This window comes from Euprymna scolopes, chromosome 3, assembly GCF_053919585.1.
Source record: "Euprymna scolopes isolate OS-2025 chromosome 3, ASM5391958v1, whole genome shotgun sequence".
Classification (NCBI taxonomy): Eukaryota; Metazoa; Mollusca; class Cephalopoda; order Sepiida; family Sepiolidae; genus Euprymna; species Euprymna scolopes.
Genome location: NC_136484.1, coordinates 141,675,787 through 141,703,387, shown reverse-complemented (window position 1 = coordinate 141,703,387; position 27,601 = coordinate 141,675,787). Strand labels below are relative to the sequence as shown.

At 35.8% G+C, this 27,601-nt stretch overlaps 2 protein-coding genes across 2 annotated transcripts; both read right to left on the bottom strand.

Moving 5' to 3' along the window:
• Window positions 1-1,977: 1,977 nt before the first annotated feature.
• LOC145259491 (uncharacterized) lies at window positions 1,978-10,634 on the bottom strand. The gene is made up of 2 exons (XM_080117231.1): window positions 9,344-10,634; window positions 1,978-4,165 (listed from the first exon to the last, which is right to left on the bottom strand). Exon 2 carries the CDS (start codon window positions 4,162-4,164, stop codon window positions 2,191-2,193), a length of 1,974 nt encoding a protein of 657 aa, XP_079973357.1. The 5' UTR covers window position 4,165; window positions 9,344-10,634; the 3' UTR covers window positions 1,978-2,190.
• LOC145262624 (uncharacterized) lies at window positions 6,579-9,245 on the bottom strand. Its single transcript, XM_080119825.1, has 2 exons — window positions 8,648-9,245; window positions 6,579-8,260 (listed from the first exon to the last, which is right to left on the bottom strand). The coding sequence occupies exons 1-2, from the start codon at window positions 9,243-9,245 to the stop codon at window positions 6,579-6,581; spliced, it is 2,280 nt and encodes a 759-aa protein (XP_079975951.1).
• Window positions 10,635-27,601: the final 16,967 nt, after the last annotated feature.

The window sequence follows — 27,601 nt, the reverse complement described above, 5'->3', positions numbered from 1 at the left end:
CATATATGTATATAGATATATGCATATACGTATACATACATATACATACATATACAGATACATATATATATATGTATATACATATATGTATACTCATATATATATACATACATGTATATATACATACACGTGTATACATATATATATATATACATATATGTATATAGAAAAAAAATCACGTTGACACCGATTCTCGCGAAATTACCGAAGTTAAGGAACGATTAACCTGGCCTGTACCAGATGATTGACTATTTGAAAGTCGAAACGCTGTATGTATCGCGCCGAGTCGTAGAAAATTTCAAGTTTGTATCTGGAGGCGCGTTTAACCCACGGGGAGGGGATAGATACACCTCCAGATTAAGACGGAAAGCAAAGGAAAACTGCTGTCTTTACTTTTCTTCCCGAGATTACCATGGCGCGACAATTTGGAGAGCTGTGCTCTTTCCGACGCTGTTAAAACTGCATGCATGGAACAACATAGATTGATCAATAATTGATACATTGTTAGCTTTAAAAATACATCTGTTATAGGAGATTTTTGAAAGAATGGCCTAGTTGAAGGAGTTACCATGAGCTTTTACTACGACCCGAAAACGAAATCCGAGTCACTAGTTTTTTTTTTTTTAAGTAGTATGGTTGTGGTACGATATCTTCACGAACCCGAGTTGGCCGATGGTTTCGTGATTACCACATACGTTGACTGGTCTTTCTCTGTTTCCTTCCACGCCCACGTTGCTTTAAGATCCGTAGAAAGAATTGATGAGTATGGCCCAGTCGACGAAGGTTGAATTTGTTGCTGGAGGGAAGAAAAGTTGCCAAGCAATCAAAGAAAAAATGTCTGAAAGCGTTTGTTATAAACAATAACAACGTTTATTAACACAATCTTCAAACACCACGCAAGGGGAGTGATTGTGGTTGACTGGCGGAATAAAGTTTTCTTAGAAACTCTTGACTGCAATTAAGCAGCGTTGATGAAGAATGGCAACGGATTTGGTTCTTTAAGCGGCGGCAAAAAAATGAACCAACTCGATTTTTCGCTTTGGGTATCCTCTATTTATTGGCCCGAATACTTGAACAATCAGTGTCTGATTGGCCAGCCAATGGGGATTGCCGACTAATAGCTATCGTCGTAACAATCACTCAGGTTAGCCTTTGATTGGTTTTAGATAATCGGCCAATTAGTTGCAATCATTGGGAGGGGCTATACGGAGCAATTCTGTGATTAGTTGATGAATAATGTATAGCCGCCCAGTCCTTGTGCCAAGCTTGTACTCAATTCCAAGTTAGGCCGACCCAAAAATGATTGCCAACTTAAAAATATATTTATTGTTTATAATTTGATAAATTATGATTTTTCAGCAGGTGCAAACGTCTGCACTTTGTTTTTGTTTTATCTGTCATTCCCAATTTCTTTGCACTTAAAATGTCGGACTTTCAAACCGAATTAATTTTACTTATATAGTTCGTTTATAATTTTGAAAGGTCAATACACCTACAGATGGTTTTTGTTTTATTGACAGATTTATAGGTCAAATCCTGTTCTTGCTAAGGTCGCCATCTCTTTGCACTCAATGACAGTTTATTACACTTGGTTCTTAAAAAATGTTGGCTACCTTAACAAATTTTATACTGTTCAATAAAACAATTAATATTATAATTTAATTAATTATTGTTTAATTAACTTCGCCAGTCAACCTTTTGACACTTAATTAAAAGTGTCATACTCCTCCCCCACTTACCGACATTTAACCTTTGGTTAAAGGTCGGTAAATCATGTTTAACGGTACATACAGAAGACATATAATTACAATGATTGATTACACAGTTCAGTTTTGTATGTGTCCATAGAAAAAAAATCAATTGTTCATCCTAACAAACAACCCCATCTTTTTTTTTCTACATCCCCCCTTTTTTTTTTTGACATTTTAAAATATTACAAAAAATGTTTTCATTTTCTTTTTTTTTTTTACAGAATTATTATCTCTTTTTTTTTATATAATGATAATAATGACAACAACAATAATAATAAATGTTCATTGCAGAGTCCTTCATTTTTTTTTCATGCATTTGTAGGAAATTTTTTTCTTTTTTTTTTTTTTTTTTTTTTTTTTTTAATGCATTTGTAGGAAAATTTTTTTTTCATGCATTTGTAAAGATTTTTTAATCGATTGTTCCAAGAAATTCAGATCATTACACTGAAAGTATCTCCACCGATGGTAATTGCAAGGCTTCTTTCGGGATATTTGTGGTCTGTGGAGTTTGTATGTCACCTATTGGTTCAAGTTCGATTTGTTGTTCCAGTCTCTGCTGTTGATCAGTGACAACCGTTCCTGAGCTCCCAACATTCTTGTGCAGTTTAGTTGGTTCATTTCTCTTAAGCTTACTTAAACAATGGCGTACTATCAGGCTTGATGTTAACAAAACTGATACAATTAATAAGATGATGGCTATTACCAAAATTAACCAGGTAGAACTACCTACTTGTTCACTTTCTGTTAGGGAATTTTCCTCTCTAAGTGCATCGAGTTTATGTATTAATTCCCTTAAATTTATTTTCTTTAGAGGACTTACGACATTAGGGATTGCTTGCGGGGTCATGTTTGGAAATCCTTTTATTAGAGGTTCCCATAGGCTTAATCTACTAGTAAGTGTGATATTCATCAATGGTAAAAAAGAGTCGCTGGTCTCAAATTTTTCCTCGGCTTGGTAATAGGGAGGAAGGGTTATAGCGCCGCCATAGACCCCACAGCCCAATGGCACCTGCAGAGTGGTCAACGGAGGAGATATTTTTATTGTTTTGGGAGGTTTTCCGGTACATACCTGAGATAGTTCCAACTCATCTTTCGCTGCTATCGCCCATGCCCCATCTGTTATCCTAATAGCATTTGGCAGCATTACATCTAGGAGGACTTCTATTTGACAATGCTGCCCTATTCCCTTTTTATTATCCTTGAATAATTCGATTACACACAAATGGTGATTGCTGAATGTATATATCGGGCTATTAGATACGCAGGTTCCGAGTAGATCATGTGTACATTTTTCTGCCTCGGAAGAGGTAAGCAACATGAACTTTTCTCTAGTTTGATCAAGAGCAATATTTTCGGATTCTATTTTGTATTTTGCGACAGTTCCCAATCCCTGTTTCTCATGTGGATAAGGAATCGGTAAATTAATGACTTGAAAGACTTCATATATACTACCGGTATCCAACAATGGAAGTGACACCACAATCAGCAATTTACCATCTTCGATGAGAGTTAGACAACCCAATGACTTATAGTAATACCACAGCTCAGCTGTGGGATTCGCTGGCAATCTTAGGTGATGAGGTAGTTTGGCCTGAACTTCTAGTAAGTGGTCTTTTAATGCAAAAGGTTCCACTATATTTGGAGACAAATGACCCAAAGCTAACATATCAGACTGTGCTTGCAGGTTTTGTATGGAGTCCAACAGTGCTTGCAACTTTTTCTGCAATTGTTCGATGATTGTTAAAAAACGAAGATATTTTCTTATGCAATCTTCCAGTTTTATCACTCGGATCATTAATTCTCCAGTGATATTTCCGAGCTCCACTTGCATTTCCTTAAACCCCTCCACTAACTCATTTATTTTGCGACGGTTATCGGCTAGTTCCACCCTGGTTATATTTAGAATAGTAATACTATCCTTTTCTACTTGGGCCAATTTCATCTGACCTTTTTCAGAAGTCCTCAATCTTTTCTTTAGGGCATCTAATTGTTCCTCTGTTATAGTCCCAAAAAGTACGTTTAACGCTTTCCCCATTATGGGAAGTACCGATCTTTTTTCTCTATTTTGTAATAGTTTCAATCCATCCAAATATTTTTCTATAACCTCCACACTAGTTTTCATAATCTTTATGTCCTGCATAAGTGGGCACCACAGATTAAAACATTTCCCTTTTTCATTAGCTATGCAATCAATTTCCAAATCCTTTCCTACTAAGGTGACCTCGTCTATTTCTTTTCTCAACTTATTTAATAAGGAGTAATAGGGTTTGAAGTTCATCGTAAAAACTATTAACCATTTTGACCTTGTAATCGTTACTTCACTTGTTTTGCGAAAAATTACATTCTGACTATGTCGCAGGGCTGCTACTGTTGTCAGCATGCTCAGCAGGAGTAGGGACTTCAATTCAGCCATCCTACAAGAGAATAGGGGGTTAAATTCAGTCGGTTACTAATGAAAGGTAATATGGTTCCGTCTAACTTTAAAAACTACTTCTTTTCAAGCCTTCTGTTTATATATTCCTTCTCTATATTTTATTTTATTTTGTTTTGTTTTTCAGACGCATCCATGGAAACTTACATAACCATCTCTCTGTTATATAATGCCGGTTTTAGATTTTATCCAGCACACATGCTTGATTCGCTGAGTCACAACTTGGTGCAAGCTGGTGATCAGTTATATTATGGGATTGGCCCGATGTCAAGTCATCCCTTTTTTTATTTTGATAGCTTCTTAATCTGTATTTTAAAGGTGTATCTTCTTTTTCTTGATATCTTTTTCGTAACTCTGACAGGGGAATTTCGTCTTCACTCTCCCAACTATCCAATTCATTTTGCACAAAGGCATTTCCTACTTCTTCAATTTCTATTTGTGATCTAGCAATTGGGCTTGGCTCAATCTCAATTTCTGACTCCGAATCAGTCTCCGAGGGGGCTTCTACCCACCTCGTCCATCTCATACGTGGATTTGCTTCTTTTCTTTTAGGAATTTCCCATTCTTCTACTCCTGCTAATTTTAAGTCATTTGCATGAGCCTTTTTTACTTTGCCATTTATTTGGTCCCATACAACAAAAGTTACTGGACCTGTCTGATTAATTATTCTATAATAAGGAGACCATTTTTCGTCAAGCTTCCCTTGTCGTAGATGCTTCTTATGATACACCGGATCTCCTATTTTGAGAGTTACCTCTTTCCTCCCCAAGTTTACCCTTTCATTTCGTTTCTTCTGGGCACGTTTTATCCTCTGCCTAGCTTGCATAAATATCTTATGTTGATTTTGGAGGATTATCTGGTGAAAATCTTCTCCCAGATATTTCCTACGGGGTTTTAATAGATTATCAATAGGCAAGATTACATCTCGACCAAATAGTAAAAAATAAGGGGAAAATCCGGTCACTTCATTAATAGAAAATCTTATGGCCGCTAATGCCTGAGTCAGGAATAAATCCCAATTTTCCTTGTCGTCTTTAGTGAGCTTTGCCAATGTATCTCCCAAGAATCGGTGGAACCGCTCAACCTTAGCATTAGCTTGTGGGTGATAGGGGGATGTTACAATGTGCTTGATGTTGAGACCTTCAGTTGTTTGTCTCATTACTTCATTAACGTTTTCTGGGCCATTATCAGATACCAGTTCTAAGGGGGTCCCAAAGCGCGGGATTATTTCGGTTAGTAATAGTCTAGCTACAGTCTGAGCTTTCTTATCTGGTACTGCATAGGCTTCCGGCCAGTTAGTTAGCCAATCCACAAAGCTAACTATGTATTTATTTCCCTGTGGAGTTTCCCCATAGGGTCCGGAGACATCTACACTAATTTTTTCAAAGGGATAACATGGGACATCAGTTTCTTCAAGGGGTGCAATTTCAGATTTGCCGCTCCTCGACTGACAAACAACGCATAGGTTTACATGGTTTGTGACTTCCTTGTACAACCCCGGCCAGTAATATTTCCTGCCTATGAGTTCGTACGTCTTGTCAATACCAATATGCCCCATTTTATCATGAAGCTGTCTCAATATGTCCCCTCGAATCTGTTTGGGTATATACAACCTAGGTCGGACGTCTCCGTCTCGGTCAGAAAGATAGTATAGCAACCCATTTTGTACCATATATCTTTCTAGAAATGCTTTAGATGCTTTACCTGACTCTATGGTTCTTTTTAGCGTCTTAATTTCTTCATCTTCCTTGTATCTGTCTAATTGGGGCATTTCTTTTTTGGGGTTTTCATCCGTTCTATCTGTTTCATCTAAGGTGTGTCTATAATCCAACCTATGTGAGTTTATCATGTTTATTTGATAAAATTTATCATCAATTTCAAGTTCTTGAGGCGTCGATTCTTGTTCTAGCTGATTAGGGATACGTGACAATAAATCGGCACATGTATTTTCTTTGCCCGATAGATATTCTATGGTACAGTTGTATCCACTTATTTTTAAGGCCCATTGTTGTATCTTTTTATTTGTCAAATCTGCTTTAAATAGATATTTCAAAGGCTTATGATCTGTTTTTATCACGAATTGTGCACCGTTTAGATAATAATCAAGTTTTTGGAGAGCATATACAATAGCAAATGCTTCCTTTTCTATGACAGGCCACTTCTGTTGCGTAGATGTTAACTTGTGAGAAAGAAAGTAGATAGGTACTTCTTCTGGTATTCCTGGGACAGGACCGTCCTTCTCAGGACATGGTTGAGTTAGACATGCCCCAATACACAGGTCGCTCGCATCTGTGTACAAGATCATAGGTTTATTTATGTCTGGGTATGCCAATAAGGGGATCGTTGACAGTTGATCTTTCAGCGTATCAAATGATCGCTGGCAATCATCTGTCCACTTAAAGCGAGCACTTTTTTTTTGTGAGAGCTATAAGAGGGGTAGCTATTCTTGAAAATGCAGGTATGAATCTTCGGTAATATCCGATTGCGCCTATAAAACCCCTGACCTGTCTAACAGTTTTAGGTTCTGGCATCGAGCGAATTACTTTGACCTTATCATCATCTGGCTTGATTCCTTGTTTATTTATGACAAATCCCAAGTATTTAGTTTCTGCCATCATGAACTGACACTTTGCCAGTTTTAATTTTAACCCATGTTTTCTCAGTTGATTGAATACCGTTTGAAGGTGTTGGAAATGTTCATTTATATTGCTCGAGAAAACTAGTATGTCATCGAGATATGCCATAGCAAAGCCTTCCAACCCTCCAAGTACTATGGACATGAGTTGTTGGAAAACACCTGGAGCATTAGCCAATCCAAAGGGCATAACTCGAAATTGAAAAAGCCCGTAGTGGCACACAAATGCAGCCTTTTCACGGTCATCTTGATCCAGGGCTACCTGCCAGTACCCTGATCTCAAATCAAGGGTGGAAAAACATCTTGCCTTGCCTAAGAGGGCCAGTATGTCATCTATTAATGGTAGTGGATAAGCAAGCGGCTTAGTTATGTTGTTGAGGGCTCTAAAATCTACACAAAAGCGGTGTCCCCCATCCTTTTTGTCAACCACTACAATGGGAAAGCTCCAAGGAGATCGTGAGCGTTCAATCACCTTAGCTTCCAGCATTTCTTTGACAGCTTCTTCTACTAACTCCCTTTTGTGTATCGGAGTTCTGTACGGTTTCATTTTTATGGGTGGGTTGTTTCCAGTATCTATTTTCATTTGAACCGACTGAGTTCGTCCCAACTCCTTATCTGAGTTAGCGACAACATCTATATTCTTCTTAATTAAATTCACTATCTCTTGTCTATGCTCATTAGGTACGTTGATGTCCTTAGGATTAATTGTATTTTTGCTCATCTTAATTGGGCGTTTCTCAATGTACCTGACTTGCTTCCGAATTCTTATTGGCGCTACCCTTCCCAAATTTTCACCCTTGGGAACGCTCAAAGTTTTATTACCCAAATTTGCCAACATAACTGGAATCTTTCCCTTCTCATTTTCTTTTACTATCGCTTCAACTAACACTATTTCTTCCTCCTCCGGTATTACCTCCTCCGTTGAAATCACCTGGTATAGGTTTTCTTTATTTGGCTCTGAGGGGACTAGTTTGGCTGCGCAGGAGATAGCAGTTCGTGGGGGTAATTTTACACTGTCCGTAGTGTAGATTTTAATTTCCCCGCCGGAACTATTACCCAAGGGAATTTCTACCCCTCTTATCGTTAGCCGATTTGGATTAAAACATAATTGTGCTTTATTTATTTTTAACCAATCCTCCCCTAAAATCATGGTTTGGTCTAAGTCAGGTGCAATGTACAATTTTGAACCTGTCTTAATCTTTCCGATTTTAATAGGTAGGTGGATCATACCATTTAGTTTCATTTTCTGTCCATTTGCTTGAGTTACTGTTAAATCTGAGTCTTTCAACTTTATTTTGCTATCTCTTAGGTCTTCAAAAATTGAGGACTTTAGAAGCGAGACTTCTGACCCGGAGTCTATCAATGCTTCTACCTGCTTGCCCATGATATCTACCCTACACGTCATGTCCGAGCCCTGTGTGAATAATTCATATTCTTCTGCTCCTTTCGTGTTGGGAATATTAATCATTTCCCGTTTAGAGCAGGAATTTCTTGGATTATTCTTTTTAGGAGCAAGAGTACCCTTATTCTTTTTTTCTTTTAATGACTGAATATGGTTAGTTCTGCGACTTTTTGTTTGTGCCGGTGCCTTGGTGTTTCGTTTTTCTGAAGTCGAGTAAGTTACATTCCCGCTTTCAGACTTTGGACACCTTTGTTCGTAATAATTCCAGCGTTCATGCTGATTTGAAGTAATCCCCTTTTTTTTTACTGGTTGTCTACAGCTGTAACAACCATGACTCTCTCCAGACCATTTTCTATGGTAACCCTCCGCCTTTGGTTCCCTTAGTACTGTATGAGAGCCTATTCCCTCCTGTTGCCAATGATTTCTACCTGAAAATTTATTATTCATTTTTTCTCGTTTCCCACAGCCCAGAAGTCGCTCATAAAGCCTTTCACTTTCTCTGGCTGATGACAAAGCCTCCGACAGTGTCTTTGGGTTGGCTCTGGCCACATCTTCCTTAATGAAAGTATTGTTTATTCCATCAATGAAGAATTCAGCTAGCTGTACCTGTACAGCTGACCCTTCTCTCAGTTCAGAGTCTCTATAAGCCAGCCTTGCAAGACTTGACATTCTACTAGCCAGTTCTGCAAGCGATTCATTTTTTCCTTGTATCACCTTAATCAATGCTCGAGCAGCATCAGCAGGGTTGACAAACTCTCCATACTGTGCTGTGATTTCATCGAATAAGGCTTTACTGGAAGTATCCGAATGGTCATCAAGATAAGTTCCAATCCATTCGGACACTACTCCATCTGAATAGTCATAGGCTAGGTTAATCAATTCAGGGTCCGATAAATTATGGACCCTTTGTTTTTTTTTCAATGCCATCAGCCATGGTTTCAGATCTGCCGGTCTACCAGAAAAAATTGGGATCTTTGATCCAGCTGTTACCAACATAGGTGAAATATTTGAACGAGAAGTAGCCATTGTATTAAGAAAAAAAAAAATAAACACACCTAGAAGCTATTTAGAAATGAACCAACATGCACAATGAATGCAAAGAACAAAGAAAAATAGTCACTTACCCTGACTCTGTGGACTTTTCTGGTGAGTGGCTTGAGTAGGTTGAGCTAATTGCTTCCTAGGCTGGTTTCTGGGTGGAGTGTCGTTGTGCCGGTGAATATACAGAGTGTCGATCTTGTGTTTTGAAGCGCCGATACTGGATTCTGCGACACAGATGCGACGAGATCCGTCTGGTAATTAACCAGGGTCAATCCTGCGTCTTAAGGCACCAAATGTGGTACGATATCTTCACGAACCCGAGTTGGCCGATGGTTTCGTGATTACCACATACGTTGACTGGTCTTTCTCTGTTTCCTTCCACGCCCACGTTGCTTTAAGATCCGTAGAAAGAATTGATGAGTATGGCCCAGTCGACGAAGGTTGAATTTGTTGCTGGAGGGAAGAAAAGTTGCCAAGCAATCAAAGAAAAAATGTCTGAAAGCGTTTGTTATAAACAATAACAACGTTTATTAACACAATCTTCAAACACCACGCAAGGGGAGTGATTGTGGTTGACTGGCGGAATAAAGTTTTCTTAGAAACTCTTGACTGCAATTAAGCAGCGTTGATGAAGAATGGCAACGGATTTGGTTCTTTAAGCGGCGGCAAAAAAATGAACCAACTCGATTTTTCGCTTTGGGTATCCTCTATTTATTGGCCCGAATACTTGAACAATCAGTGTCTGATTGGCCAGCCAATGGGGATTGCCGACTAATAGCTATCGTCGTAACAATCACTCAGGTTAGCCTTTGATTGGTTTTAGATAATCGGCCAATTAGTTGCAATCATTGGGAGGGGCTATACGGAGCAATTCTGTGATTAGTTGATGAATAATGTATAGCCGCCCAGTCCTTGTGCCAAGCTTGTACTCAATTCCAAGTTAGGCCGACCCAAAAATGATTGCCAACTTAAAAATATATTTATTGTTTATAATTTGATAAATTATGATTTTTCAGCAGGTGCAAACGTCTGCACTTTGTTTTTGTTTTATCTGTCATTCCCAATTTCTTTGCACTTAAAATGTCGGACTTTCAAACCGAATTAATTTTACTTATATAGTTCGTTTATAATTTTGAAAGGTCAATACACCTACAGATGGTTTTTGTTTTATTGACAGATTTATAGGTCAAATCCTGTTCTTGCTAAGGTCGCCATCTCTTTGCACTCAATGACAGTTTATTACACTTGGTTCTTAAAAAATGTTGGCTACCTTAACAAATTTTATACTGTTCAATAAAACAATTAATATTATAATTTAATTAATTATTGTTTAATTAACTTCGCCAGTCAACCTTTTGACACTTAATTAAAAGTGTCATATGGTGTATTTTTGCTACTATTTCTGAATTAAAAGAAAATAAATCTTTCCTTAGTTTATTTCTACATTGCTTAAATAATCCAAATGAAAGGAATACTGAGAATAATAATTTTTTTTTCTAATTAATGTAAAATTTTCCTTGACAAAACTAACGCTGATAGAAATGTATATACGTATGATTACAAATAAAATAACTTTGATTTTTATTTTACTTTTCCATTCAATGTTGTATCCATACGTATATGTGTAATTTTATGCGTATGTTTGTGTGTGTGTGTGTGTTATAAGTGTATTTTATGTGTTTTTGTATGTGTGTGTTTGTATGCGTGTATTTGTAGTTGTATATGTATATGTGTGTGTTTACATGTGTGTTTGTATGTGTGTGTTTGAATGTGTGTATTTGTACGTGTGTGTTTGTATGTATGTGGTGCTTATATGTGCGTATCCACACGTATATGTGTGTGTATGTTTTTGCGCGTGCGCACGCGCGTGTGTGTTAAATGTGTGTATTTGTATGTGCGTGCTTGTAAGTGTGTATTTATATGTGTGTGATTGTATGTGTGTATTTGTATGTGTATATATACATGTGCATGTTTATATATGTGTTTGTACATGTGTGTTTGAATGTGTGTATTTGTATATGTGTGCTTGCACGTGTGTGTTTGTATGGTTGTGTTTATATGTGTGTATTTGTATGTGTATCTGTTTGTATGTGTATGAGCGTAATAGTTTAAGCGTGAATACTCAAGATACGACTTACACAATAACGTTCAAACCAACATAAATTCCAAAATATTGATAATTTTATTAGAAATATTCTCCCATTTACTTATTCAAATCTAAAGGAACAATTTCAGGTTAAAATGTATATGCCACATAAGATCTGTTTCGGCGTAAAAAAGTATCTTGATACTAAACTTGACGTTTATTTCTTTAGATAGGGCACAGTTTTCATATATTATAAATCATATTTTATAATTGATTCAAAATGAAATACACAGAATTATCAATTTGAACTACATTCGTCTTTTAACCGTCTTGTGTTTAATGCCATCCTCCCTTTTTATATTTCAGCAGTAGTCTGCCAACATGCCAGGATCCTATTTTCCTTTAAAATATTTCTTTATCACCGAAATATCCTGACAGAATCTTTCGCCATGTTCATCTCTCACATCACTAAGATTCTCAGCAAAAATTTTCGAGAGTGAAAATATTACACAAAAAAAAAAAACCAAAACAAAAACAACTGTATCTAAAAAGAGGCCAGTAATGGTTTTTTAGTATAAAAATGGCCACAGATATTCTATACTTTTTCCGTATTCCAGTGTAAGTAAGAAAATATAAAGAACACGCCTTATTCTAGAACGAGTTTTATTATCCGTGTTATATTATTGCTTATTTTACATATAGTGTTTTAGTTTAATTTTTCAAGTTCCTATTTACTTGACTCCTCACTGGAACAAAGATACACGCAAGGTCATCTTTTAACGTGGGGGAATCCAGCTCCTCCCAAGGAGCACTTTGGATTAAAACAAAAAATAAAATTGCCCAAGCCTAGAAATACTTATTCTTTATTGACTGAAGAAAAAACGATGAAGTGCAATATCATTGTAACAAATACTACATTTTTCTACTAGCATCCCCCAAAAAAGCACAAAAAATCATAATACGCGTTGCGTTATTGTATTTGGTTCATGCTTGATTATATTATTTTTCTAATCAATGTTGCCTTAACAAAGTGTAATGTCTGTTCATGCGATATCAGATATATATATATATATATATATATATATATATATATATATATATATATATATGAGGTAAAAAAACATAAGATTCCGATATTGACTAAAAACTGAATAGCTTACTTTGTATTTTATGTTTGTGAAAGTTCAGATTTTCTCTTACAAGGTGAAATACATATGAATTATGCAGAATCAGAGAGAAAAGTTCAATAATGTTTCCGCAGGCAAATATTCCTGTTCTTCCGTTTATTCTATAGCCCATGTACGTCACAATTATCTATCACGTTTTTATCTTACTATCTCTTAATCTATCTATCTATCTATCTATCTATCTATCTATCTATCTATCTGTATATATATATATTTATATATATATTTACATATATGTATATATATATATGCATAGATACCTACTATTATATAAAGGTCGCTTTGTGTGTGTGTGTGTGTATGTGTGTGTGTGTGAGTTCCTTCCTTCCTTCCTTCCTTATAAGTTGCAGAAACGGACGACCCTGTCATTTGCAAATCTCACACAAAGCTAACTTAAGTGACTGGCAAAATGGTATTAAACCTAAAGGGAAACAATTTTCTGTTGTAGCAACAATAGAATTTCAACTTTTTTGTTGAATTTTTAAATATATTTTTCTATTTTGAAAAATAAGAACAACACTTTTGGAGTCATCATCAACATAAATGTATATGTATATATTTTTTTCTTTATGCATACGTACAACTATATCTATCTCTATCAATCAACTATTATATAAAAGTCACTTTTTGTGTGTGTGAGTTCCTTCTGCATAAGTTCCGAAACGTCTGAGCGTATCTTTTGCAAATTTCACACAAATGTAGTTTATATGTCTGGCAGTGTTCTTAGATATGTTTTGTACGGAAATTCATCATATAAGTATTGAAAATTGATAAAAATCCGATCTTAAAAATAGCTTTTCTCTCTTATAGATAAAAAAGAATAATTTTTACAGGGGAATATTTTACTTCACACCGACCAAGGGAGAGAATTAAATTTCAGCAAGTAATTTCCTCTTTAAAGAATCAAATCTGGAAATATAATTTAGTTGTAAAGCATTTGACTACAGATCGAATGATTCAATGTTCAAGTCCGGGTGTACCTCACCACTTTATTTTAATTTTTTCTTATTAATGAGTTCAATTTACGATGAGAGGGAGAGGGTACAATTAAAAATCGCCACAATCTCCTTTTGCATATTTAAAAAAATAAACATTAATCAAAAGGGACTTTTTCCAGGACATTCATCGTCAAGCCCAAATATCAGCTGACGTGATATTGTAAACAAGCAAAGACGGAATTTGATGAACGACATTATCATTAATTTTTAATTTTAACTTTTTTGCGAATTATTCCTCGTAATATATAATATTCGATAAAGGATTGTTTCTAAAATAATACGTACGCAATCTGCATGAATTAAAATATCATTTGAAACGTATTGTACATTGTCAGACTGGGCAACGCCTGGCTTCCAGCTAGTATATATAAAATTTTATATTCTTAGAATATACTGCTCTCATAATATACTGCTCTTAAGATACCATACTCTTATAATACACTAGCATTTCAGCCCGGCGTTGCCCGTATGTTTGTAAGTGTATGTTGAGCAAAAAAAAAAAGTGGTAGTAGGAAGGCAGGCTCGACCCGTACCGTGAAGGAGGAAAAGAATAAATGTGACGTCTTTGCTGTTACGACCACCGCAAAACAGGACGTGACGTAGGTTTAAATTAAGGCTAGACAATCGAAAAGATGGGATGACTTTCGAAAATATCGGCGAAAAAAGCGACCTCCACTGTAGAAAGGTGCCCAGTTGAAGGTGAAAAAATTCATGTTTTTAGCCAATTGTTCGGTATTTGTCCTCTGAAAGGTCGACCTTCAAAACAATATTAGTCTTGTAAAATCCGTCGCCTCTGTCAAAAGTTTTAGGCAGAAATACATACATACATACATACATACATACATACATATATACATACATACATACATACATACATATATACATATATACATACATACATACATATATACATACATACATACATACATACATATATACATACATACATACATATATACATACATACATACATACATACATATATACATACATACATACATACATATATATATATATTGGTAACTCCAATTTTCGTCCCAAACCAATTAAAAAGCTTGCACTATCTCTGAATAGCCTTTATGTAAAATTTCAAATGTATAGACCAGAAAGTGTCTGAGTAATTTACTAGAGACCAAAGCGGTCATTTTAAAAAAAAAAACTTTGGCCCCTATTATGACCCCTTAACATTTATTGTTTTGGGCTAAAATCAAGTTATTAAGTTAGATCTATGTCCAAGGAAGCTTATATCTAAAACTTCATCTGTTTAGACTCAAAATTGTCGGAGGAGTTTGGTAGAGTTCTCAAAGGTCAAATCGTTGAACTTTAACCCCTTAACATCCAAATTTCTGGCCGAAAACGGATTACAAAGATTTTCCCAAATCTCAGTACGCTGTGAATCAAATTTAAAGTCTGTAGACTGAAAATTGACAGAGTTATTGCGTAGGGAAATGTACACGGACAGATACACAGACAAACAGACAGACAGACACTTCAAATCTTATAGATATACTAGCATTTCAGTCCGGCGTTGCCCGGGTGTTTGGAGGTGTATGCTGAGCAAAAACAAAAAAAAAGGTTAATTTTGTTAACTTTGACCCCTATTATGACCCCTTAATATTTATTGTTTTGGGCTCAAATCAAGTTATTAAGTTAGATCCATGTCCAAGAAACCTATATCTAAAACTTCAAGTGTGTAGACCCAAAATTGTCAGGGGAGTTTGGTAGAGTTCTCAAAGGTCAAATCGTTGAAGTTTGTACTCCTTAACAGTCAAATTTCTGGCCGAAAACCGATCACATCGATTTTCTCAAATCTCTCTACCCTGTATATCAAATTTCGAGCCTGTAGACTTAAAATGTACACGGACACACAGACACGTATAGATAGATAGATTGCTCTCTCTCTCTCACTTTCCCTTTTCTTCGCTCTACAATCACAGACGTACAAACACACACACACACACATATAAATTTAAAAAATATCAGGTCAACATTTTCACTATAATTTATTTCGCCTGGATGAGTTCCTTAAGTACCAAAGTAAGTTAATTATAAACTAACAGTATTATGATAAAACATTTATAACTAATAGTGACAAATACATTTAAGATTTATACTATTATTTAGTTTTAGCAATGTTTTGCACGAATGTATGGGAACATGGGTAAATATAATATACATAACTTCTGCTGTTGAAAAGTGAAAAAAGTGAGAAATGGGGTTTGAATACACAAAAAGTACATATAGTAAGGCCAATAATTAGTAATGCGGTAGGAAGGTGTAAAGGGAGATATTATGACTACTCCTAGTATATATATATATATATATATATATATATATATATATATATATATATATATATATAGTATAACTCCCATAATTTGAACATCCGCTTCGTTCAAATTAGAGGATGCTGTTCAAGTTTCGTGATTAAAAAATGTGCTGCAGTTAACTTTAATATTCTAAAATTAAGAAATAGTAATGAAATTTATTGCTATATATATAGTATATATTAAGTTGAGTTTACGATATATTACAAGTAAGAATTGTTAAATATTATAACTAGGAACAAAAACATTGAAAATAAATTAAATCTACTCTTACTTGTTAGGTATTTATTACCTAAGTTATCATCTGCAGAAATCATACATTTATGTAAAATACCGTTTTTTGTTTATTCATTGAATGAGTCTCATTGCAGTTCCTATTTTCATCGAGTGAGCTCTCGGGCGCTGCCATTGTATTCCGTAAGCAATCACGAAAATCTAAAATTTCTTGGTTCTGTAACTTCTTTATGATTATATCTCTTCGGAGTGGCATTGCTTGCAAAACATAGTTGTCACTAAAGTAAGGACTTTTTTCTATAAATTTTATAACCGTCTCCATAGACTTTTCTGCAATATCCCGTTATATTGCTTCATCAGTCTTCTTCGTTATTTACATTAGGGTCAAGAGAATGGAAGCTGTCGCTATTTTAATCACCATTAATGCCTTCAGGATATTGATCAGTAGTTTCCTCATCTTATTTCACCCACATTTCAACATCATTTGCATGAAGTGATTTAAGAACAGAGTGGTTGGTCGGTAACCGTTTGGTTTCAAGAATTTTTTCTAGATCAGATGTATTCTCTGATTCTTTCAGTTCAGAAGCCTTTAGCGTTGGGCATAATTTACCCCATACTTTTGTTAATGTGCTTGTTCGAACTAGATTCCATGCATTTGCGAGAGAAAATTTGGCATGCTTGATAGTAAAATGGCGCTAAAAATCGCTTATACTCACGGTAGTATTTATCATATTCATCATGAAATCATTTCTGTAGAAACATTTTAAGTTCCAAATAATCCCTTGATCCATAGGTTGGATGAGAGAAGTCACATTAGGTGGTAAGTAGAGCACAAAAATATTCCCGCAAGATGACACTAGTTCTGACTCAGGAGGATGTGCTCTACAATTGCCAACAGAAGCAAGCACTTTGAATCAGGTTTACTTAATTTAAGAAAACGCCTCGGAACAACTGCCACAAATTCTTGCAAAAACATTTTTTAAACAACTGTTGATTCATCCATTCATTTCGTGAAGAATAATAGGATACTGGCAAAGGCGAAACTCCTTTCAATGCTCGGGGACACTTTGATTTGCCGATGACAACAAGCTTAAGTTTATGATTTCCAGAAGCATTAGCGCATGTCATCACTGTTAGTCTTTCTTTATTTAATTTGAATCCTTTTATTTTCTACTCCTCGAATCCGGCTAATGTTTTTGTAGGTAAGCACTTCCAATTTACGCCACTTTCATCAGCGTTGTAAACATCCTCTGGTGTTAAACCATAATCGGCAATTGTCGTCTTGAATTTGTCACAATAATTTGATGCTGCGTGTGTATCAGCAGACCGTTGTTCGCCTGACATTATTAATTGTCTTATACCATGTATACTCTTAAAGCTCCTAAGCCAACCTTCACTGAATTTCATATCTTCTGCGATATTAAACTCTTCCTTAAGAGATTTTTCTTAGTAATTAACATAGGCCCAGATATTGCTACACCTTCATTCCGTTTTGCTACAAATCACTCATGCAATATTCGATCGAATTCAATTTGCTTTGGCCTGCGAAGAGTCCTTTTTTGACATGTTTTATTTGGAGAGAAAGGAGCAGCCTTCAATATTTCCTTCAATTTTCTTTTGGATGTAAAACAGTATACTTCTTCCAATCTTATAATCTCTCAATATAACGCTATTTTCAACTCCAGCATCTAATTTTTCTATAATTTGACGTTTTTCGAGTAAAGTCAGTATCCCTTGTTTTCTTTTAGAGTTGCAAGCCATTGTGATGGGTTGTTTTACACTATTTTAAATATAGCAATCTGAAAAAAAATTACAGTGACTGTAAATCAATTATCAATCGCTAATCTACATTAATTACGCAGTACCAATATTAACATTTCTGCGTAATATCTGACTAAACCATGTAAACAGTTTTATTGCAACTCCGCATCAAATATAATACAATTTCAATGACGAGACAGTTACAGTTTAGAGAAAGTGCAGGTTTAGAAGAAGTCCAAATGAGAGGAAGTCCAAATTTAGAGGAAGTTCAAATTAAAGGAGTTTTATTGTATATATATATATATATATATATATATATATATATATATATATATATATATATATATATATATAGTGATTGGTTTCAATATCGATTTCTTTTGGTCTGATATAGTGTTATCCTTGAATTGGGATTCCACTGAAACATGTATGCATATATGTCACCAATAATGTTTGTATAATAAACAAACTATATATATATATACATATATATATATATATATATATATATATATATATATATATATATATATATGTGTGTGTGTGTGTGTGTGTGTATCAGAAAGTGTGAGAGAATATATAATTATTATATGATATAGGTTCTTTCCACTGTCGGATCTGTGGCGCAGATTGCTTGATCTGTGTAAGTATTTAGACATTCTTGGGTGTGGCGTGTTTGCTCAGTTGACAGTGTGCTCGTCTAGCATGCAAAAGGCTCGGGTTTCAAATCCAGAGCTCGGATCTTTCTAACTGATGAGCCAAAATGAGGGCGAAACTCCAGTCTTAGACTTCCAGTTTGTTGGCTTTCTTGGCTCTTCTACGCTGCGACGTTAGTTCGGCTGTAGAAAATAATTATATATATATATATATATATATATATATATATATATATATATATATATGTGTGTGTGTGTGTGTGTGTGTGTGTATCAGAAAGTGTGAGAGAATATATAATTATTATATGATATAGGTTCTTTCCACTGTCGGATCTGTGGCGCAGATTGCTTGATCTGTGTAAGTATTTAGACATTCTTGGGTGTGGCGTGTTTGCTCAGTTGACAGTGTGCTCGTCTAGCATGCAAAAGGCTCGGGTTTCAAATCCAGAGCTCGGATCTTTCTAACTGATGAGCCAAAATGAGGGCGAAACTCCAGTCTTAGACTTCCAGTTTGTTGGCTTTCTTGGCTCTTCTACGCTGCGACGTTAGTTCGGCTGTAGAAAATAATTATATATATATATATATATATATATATATATATATATATATATATATATATATATATATATATATATATATATAAAAGGTTCCTTATATATATAAGTAACCTTGTGTATGCGGAAAAGTCTCAACAAATCTACTCTGCCAAATTTTGATTTACAGATTTGAAAGTTTTTAAATATTTTCTAAGGGATCAAAATGTTAAAAATATAATTTAGAAGGTACAAAGCGGTTTAAAGTGCTTTTTTACGCAGGCGCAAATATAGATTTATACGTTACACTGCATTAATTTTAAAAGGTTTTATATCTGCTCTGAGATCACATGGTAGCGAATATCACCTACATAATTTAGAATCACCAGTACAAATTCTTTGTTTTTTTTTTGTTGTTTTTTTTACACAGTGATCACCACTTATCAAGGCCCGGAAGCCACTCAGGGATAACGGTTTTTGTAAGTACATTACGTTAGTGAGGAGATTTGCTGAAGTGTTTACTTAAGGGGGCGGTTCATTAGGAATTTGTTAACATTAGACTTGAAGACATCCAAGTCGTAGTCCGGTGGGAAGCAGGCAGAAGAAACAGAGTTCCACAGGCGTGCAGTTCTCAGAAAGAACCTTTGTTCATGGAATCCGCGTTTTGATTTAGGCACAGATATAGAGTGGGGGAAATTTTTCACAGTGGATTCAGCTAGACGGGTGTTTTTCGTGAAAGATTGGCGAGGGGGGACCAGTGATTGGAGTTCAGGCGAGCATCTGCCATGGAAATAACGATAAAACAAGGACAGGTTCGCAACGTCTCTTCTGTGGGAGAGAGGTTGCAGGGTAGAGAAAAGGGCATCCCCCACTAAGCCACGAAGTCTATTTTGTACTCTGTCAATGCAGGTTAGGCTGTTTTTAGCAGCTCCTGCCCAGATATGGCAACAGTATTCCATCCTTGGACGTACTTGGCTTTTATATAGATAGAGAATTGCATCAGTAGTGAGATATCTTCTGGAGCGGTAGAAGGATCCCACCATCTTTCCAGCGACCTTGGCATTAGACTTGATGTACGTGTTCCATTTCAGATCAGGAGTAAAGGTCAAACCAAGAAGCTTATCAAAACACGGGGCCTCACCCAGACGAGAGCCATCCATCACAATTGATGCCAGCTGGGGATCAGAGCGTTGATGATGTAAGGATAGGAGTTTGGTTTTGGATGCATTAAAGGTAACTAGCCACATCTTCCCCCACTGAACCACGCGCTCGAGATCAGAGGAAAGAGAATCAGAGAGAACTTTGTCATTTACAGCCTTTGATGTGTTGCCGTAGATGGTCGTGTCATCAGCATAGATGTCAACGAATGATTTAAGTATGTGTTTAGGGAGGTCATTGATGTAGATCAGGAAGAGAGTTGGGCCCAGGATTGACCCCTGAGGGACTCCAGCATTTATATTGCAGGCCTCCGATTTTTGTCCATCTACCACTACTCTTATGAGCCTATCGGAGAGAAATGATTTAATGATTGAGAAAACATTTCCAGTTATACCGTAGCTGGAAATCTTGTGAAGTAGACCCTTATGCCATACATTGTCGAAGGCCTTTGATATGTCAAGAGCAATTGCCCTAGAAAGGAAGCCTTTGTCAAAAGATTCACTAATTCTGTGGGATATAACTGTCAGCACATCTGCGGTAGATCTTGCAGAGCGGAAACCATATTGTGTGTCACTAAGAAGGTTGTTCCTGCTGAGGTGGTTTACTATTTCTCTATTTAATATGGATTCCAGCAACTTACTCATAACACACAGGAGACTTGTAGGTCTGTATTGAGAGGGAGATGACTTATCACCTGAATTCTTAAATACAGGGCAAACTGATGAGGTCTTCCAGGGAGTCGGAAAGCACTTCTCCTTAAGGCAGCGCTTAACTAGTTTCAGAGGGTTTGGATGTGTGAATGTGCCAATCGATTGAACAACTAATAAAGTAGACTCAAGGCAAAAAGATTACGGCAATAGCAAAGAAGGATGACAAACACAGATATTCAGTTTAGGATGATAAGATATTGTCTTTTACTGTTTACTAAGAAAAATGTGAAGAGTATGGCAATGGCAATCAGAATTAGCTGGAGCAAGAACGAGCGTCTCGAGGGTTTGAAATTTTTGTGATCTTGAGGTAGGGGGACGTGCTTCAGGCTAATACAAGTCGTATAGATAGGGGCCTAATGCTAGAAATTAGTAGCCGGATATTTTCGGGATATTGGGCGTTGTGAGATGCTGGGACTGGTAGCTCTGGGCTAAACTAATCTCTGGAATAGGTAGATAGACGTCAGTAGGCATTGAAACTAGAAGCAGGACGCTAATGCGCACTGGAACAAGTAGCTGGACGTCGACGAAAACCGAAGCTGGTAGAGGGACGTTTTTTAATTTTTACAAAGCAATCACCACTTATCAAGGCCCAGAGGCCACTTGTGAATGATGGCTAAATAGTGTACAGTCGTCAAAGGTACAATATCATAGTAATCGTTAGAAGTGTAAATTTGGTAAATTGGATTACTTAAGACAAATGGCTCATCAAGAACTTGTTTACGTTGGACTTGAAGACGGCTATATTGTAGTCAGCTGGAAAGCAGGCAATCGGAAGAGAGTTGCACAGGTGTGCAGTTCTAAGAAAGAAGTTTTGTTCATGGAATATATGTTTAGGTTTAGGCACAAATAAAGAGTGGGGTAAATTATTGATAATGTTTTCAGCTAGACGAGTGTTTCTCGTGAATGTTTGGCGAGAGAGGACCATAGATTGGAGTTCAGACGAGCACTTACCATAAAAAAAAGATAATGCAGAGGCAGGTTCGCAACGTCTCTTCTGTGAGAATGAGGTTGCAGGGAAGAGAAAAGGGCACCCCCACCAGGCTACGAAGTCTAGTTTGAACTCTGTCAAGGCAGGATAAGTCTTTCTTGCAGCTTCTGCCCATATGTGGCGACAGTACTCCATCTTTGGACGTACCTGGCTCTTATATAGGTAGGGGATTGCATCAGTAGGTAGATATCTACTTGATCGATAAAAGGAACCCACCATTTTTCCAGCGAGCCGGGCAACGGATTTAATGTACGTAGAAATTTCAGATCAGGAATAAAGGTCAAGCCCAGAAGCTTGTCAAAACATGGAGCCTCTCCAAGATAAAAGCCATTCATTTCAGTTGATGCCAGATGGGGATCAGAACGTTGATGATGTAAAGATAGAAGTTTGGTTTTAGATGCATTAAAAGTAGCCAGCCACTTTTCCCCCATTGTACCACATACTCAAGATCAAAGGAGAGAGCATCAGAGAGAAGTTGGTCGTTTACGGCCTTTGATGTGCTGGCATAGATTGTAGTGTCGTCAGCATAAATGTCTACAAACCATCTAAGGATGTGATTTGGAAGACCATTAATGCAGATCAGAAAGAGAGTTGGGCCCAGGATGGATCCTTGAGGGACTTTAGCATTAATACTATAAGCTTCTGATTTCTGCCCGTCAACCACTACTTTTATGAACCTATTAGAGAGAAATGATTTAATAATTGAAAATACATTTCCAGCTATACTAGAGCCTGAGATCTTGTGAAGTAGACCGTGATGCCATACCCTATCCTTTGATATGTCAAGGACAATTGCCCTAGAAAGGAAGGCCCCGTCGAGAGATTCACTAATCCTACGAGATATAACCGTAAGCACATCTGCTGTAGATCTAGCAAAACAGAAAACATATTGCATGTCACTAAGAAAGGTCACAGGAGCCGGATGAGTTAACTGAAGTCGCTGGAGGCTGCATGAGTGAGTTGAAGGCCACTGCAAGAATGAGCCGAAAGAACTGATTGTGCAGGAGTGAGCACGAGTCGCTGACTGTAGAAGGGAATTTCAGAAGATAGATAGTAGTAGAAGATAAAGTGTGTATCGCATTATGGTAGTTTGTTGAATATTACCCATGAAAAAAAGCTGTTTGAATTGCAATTATAATTTGTGGTAATTAGCTCTTAACAAGGCTGAACTACAACTGCCGAGTCACCTCACTTGCCGAGGCCGATTGATTTGATTGAGCGCGTCAAAGTCGCTAGTAAAAAGACTCCTTCCTCATTCTTCTTTTTTGTGATCACGTTAGTCTCCTAAAAAAGCCCTTAATGCTACAGTCGACTGACTTGATAAACAAATAAATGACTACAATTAATTTAAAACCGTATTTTTTACAGTCAAAAGTGTCATTAGTGGTTTTGACTGTATTTATTTTAATCTCTATTCGAAATAATATTTCTTTGTTTTTATTTAGTTTGTGAGAAATGAATTTTCTGTTTTTTCTTTGTTGTTTGAAAACGTTCCTTGGTATTTTTAGCACACGTGGCCGTGATGTATATCTAGGGGTGTCGGGTATTCACCAATGGCGTATACGGAATTGTTTCGACCCAATGTAAACAAAGAAGCGGTCACGTGAGACCACGACATGTTTATAAGTTTTACAGTACAATTATTTTAATAAATGCACTTACCTTAGATGATCATATTTCTGATGTTATTATTCCTTTATACAAGCGTAATATTTTGCTTTATTTTCATATTAATTGGCCATTCGGTATTATTAAAGGCACAAACTTCCAGTTTATTTGTACTATTCGACAGTTAATAGTAGTAGGGCAAATATCAGTTGCCCCAGTCTATTTAAACGTTTAAACTAATCTGTTATTTATATTAACCAAATTTAAACCATAATTTAAGTCAGTACATATTTACTTTTTTATGCTTGGTTGCCGTGTTCATAATTAAAGTACTTTTGGTAATAAAAATCCTGTTAATATCTGCATATTATTTCCCATATTTGATTCATTGTTCATTAAGGGTAACTAATTAATGATATCTAATATTTCTATGTTAGAAATTTTCTATTTCAGTTCTTGTTAGTAGTCATTTAATCAAAATATTTTAAATATTATAAATATACTAGACTAGCCGTGATCCGTTGGGTCAGTATGTTATATTAGCTATGGAATTCATGTATGAGCGTGACACTTGTGACGTAAAGAAAATAGTTTTTTTTGACATAACAGAAACATTTCTATTAAAGTATATTAAAATGAAAAATCACGGACAGATGACTCAAACATGAAAAAAATTCATCCCTATAAGTGTAAAACTACCTATTTTTTCGAATAATCGCTCAAAAATCGAAAATTAAACATGATTTTCCTACGAATCGAACGCCGACGAAAGTCATTTAGCAGCAAAAATGCACATGAATCTACCGATGAGAAATATAAGAATGAAAAACACATGTTGGAATCCTTCAACCAAGTTATAGAAACTTAACATTTAAAATAATAATTAATAAAACCTGAAGCAAAAAAATAAAACCCAAATAAATAAAATAAAATAAAATTAATATTGAAACAGATTAGTAAATGTGTCAACAAATTCACCGTTCTCACACAACTATTTTGTATTTGGAAATGTAAACAAAAAATAAAAAAGGAAGGAAGGAAGGAAAAGGAACCGATAGACAGTAGTAGTAGTAGTAGTAGTAGTAGTAGTAGTCTTGACTTTACTACAATTGTTCTTATGTTTGTCAACGGGTTAAAGTTGTTTAGTTGTAAGAAAATAGCGACCGTGTAGTTGTAATAAAGAATAGTTGCAAAACACCCCCACTCTTCCCATGTTAAATAATAATTTCGAAATAATAACATTAATATTTCAGTGCGTAGGTCAAAATCTGCAAAAGAAGCGATTTGTGTTTATTTGTTTACGTTGTTATGGGTTAATTTTCATGTGTGCATGCGCAACTGGATGTCGTAAACCGGAAAGTGGGTTACATCACTCGTTACAAGGTCATTTGAGTTTCATAATTATATATATTCTTTTTCCTTTTTTATACATTTTGCTTCACTGCTACTGTTAATTAAAATTACAACTTATTCTGATTCATATTACCACACGACAGCTAATAGCAACCATACAAACAAATTTTTCCCGATTTCTATTGAAAACATAAATCTATTAGTTGTTTAACTGAACTAAATTAAATTAATGTTTAAATTAATTAAATTAATGCATGTTTACTTTACATATTTAGTTGCCTCTGTCAGTAATATGCTTTTAGATTTTCGTGTGTCAGTCATTGAAATCCTATTTTATATCAGCCGCATTACTTCTGGTCTTCATCTTTCCTTTATTACAGTAAATTAGATTAGAATCTGTAATGTTTCTATGTTGCCTTGTGGATTCCTTGGTAAAAGTAAAGGCTAAGGGAATAAACTCTGACAAAAAATATGTTTTGGAGTTCTGATGCCCGGATAATAAAGAACACTGCAACACCTTTCCGGCAAATTCTGCGGCTGTGCTGGTGTAAAAAAAAAAAGTGGTAGTAGGCAGGCAGGCTCGAACCCGTAACGCGAAAGCGAAAAAGAAAGTGAAAGGAAGCCTGACATCTTACCGATACGCCATGACTGTACTCACATTTAGCAATTTCAGCCATTACGCCATAGCGAATATCGAAATGAATGAGTAAATATGCCTGTAGGCCAGTTAAGCTTTCAGCTTTCTGCCGTATTTGTTTCCCCATGATGTTAGAAAAACCAGCTCCCCACCAAAGGGGAAACTCTGACAGTTCCGAATGAATAGCAGTTGTGTGGTATGAAGAATTTCCTCCACATTGATCAACGCTACTCGCTTTCAAGAGGTCCCGGTCCGAGGGGCCAGGCGTTTGCGTTTTTGAATGCGATTAGATTCAATTTTATACGAAAAAGACAAACAGACACCGGAAACAGGGGATTATTTTTAAAACGCAGTCAAATAAAAGATACGATGTCTGTTCGGAAATCTAGCAAGTATAAAGAAAGTTCTCAATAAATGTAACCTTGTCGAGAAGATCGAGGAAAAAAGCCTTTCGCGGACATAAACGATCGTGCCCATTTTGCCTTTTAAAAATAGACTAGCCTGGGTGCCTGGCTTTATTCGGGTGTTTGGAGATGTGTGTTGAGCAATAAAAAAATAAATAAATAAAAGTGGTAGTAGGCAGGCAGGCTCGAACCCGTACCGCAAAGGAGGAAAAGAACGTGAAAAAAGTGACGTCTATGCTGTTGCGCCCATCGCCAAACTGGAAGTGACGAATGTTTAAATTAAGTTTAGTCAATCGAAAAGGGAGTATGACTTTCGAAAATATCGGCAAAAAGTGACCCCTCCCTGTAGAAAAGAGTCAGGTTTTTAGACCCCAAATTGTCGGAGGAGTTTGGTAAAATTCTTACAGGTCAAATCGTTGAACTTTGACCCTTTAACAGATAAATTTCTGGCCGAAAACTGATAGCATAGATTTTCCCAAATCTCAGTACCCTGTATATCATATTTCGAGTCTGTAGACTAATAATTTACAGAGTTATTGCGTAGGGAAATGTACACCGACAGTCATACAGACAGATAGACTGACAGACACACACAGACATGTTCACTTATATATATATATATATATATATATATATATATATATATATATATATATGTATATGTAAAAAATAAAATAAAAATTACAATTAAATTTACCAAGATGGTAAAACTAAATTATATTATAAATATTACACTAAAGTATATTATAAATATTAAAGAATTAATATTTATAAGTGCATCTTATTTGCTTTTCTATTTTATATTTAATTCTATCACCATTTAATTAATCATTTTTTCTCTTCTTCTTCACTGATTTTTTCTCTTTTTCTTCACTGATCTTTCTTAATTACATTTGTTTTGGCAGCCATGTCAGACGCATATCTTATTTTTCTTTTATTAATATCATTGGAGTTTTTCCCCCCTTTCCTTGTACAAATTTGTGAATTATTCCATGGATTTCGGCATTTTGGTTCATTTTGGACCATCTTCCAATTACGTGATTTCATTGGATTTTACTTGTGCGAATGAAAATTAATTAACCTTCTTGGATTTATATTTTTGGATTGTACCGTCATTGGATAATTTACCTTTCACCAGACTATCCATTCACGTGTAATCATCTTTTTCTATATCATATTCCCTATGATTCACTTTTCGTTATCAAGTAATATCTTTTGACTCACAAATACTTTTGTATGCAAAATCCGATCCCGCATCTTGCTAATTCCTACCCTCTGATGAGAAGGAAAGTATTTCTTCGAAACTCCGCGGATTAAGGACTATCCACTTATTAAGTGTTTCCTTTTCAGATTAAATATATTTTTAACTCTTTTTCAAAGTGTTTTTAACATGTTTTATTGCTCTTATATATATATATATATATATATATATATATATATATATATATATATAATGAACCACTGGAGACGTTATGGACATACGAAGGAGGCATAACTTTCGGGTAATATGTTTATATATTTACATGTGTTTCAGTTTTATCTAACTACAACGTGTCTCTGCTTGTTTCTATGTCCATGTTCGTCCGTGTCTATGGTTCAGATATCTAAATTTCCCTACTGGACATTGGCTATGACGGAGACCCTGATCATGACAACATATAAGTATAGCTGGACGGCTGTACAATATTCTAAAACATGATA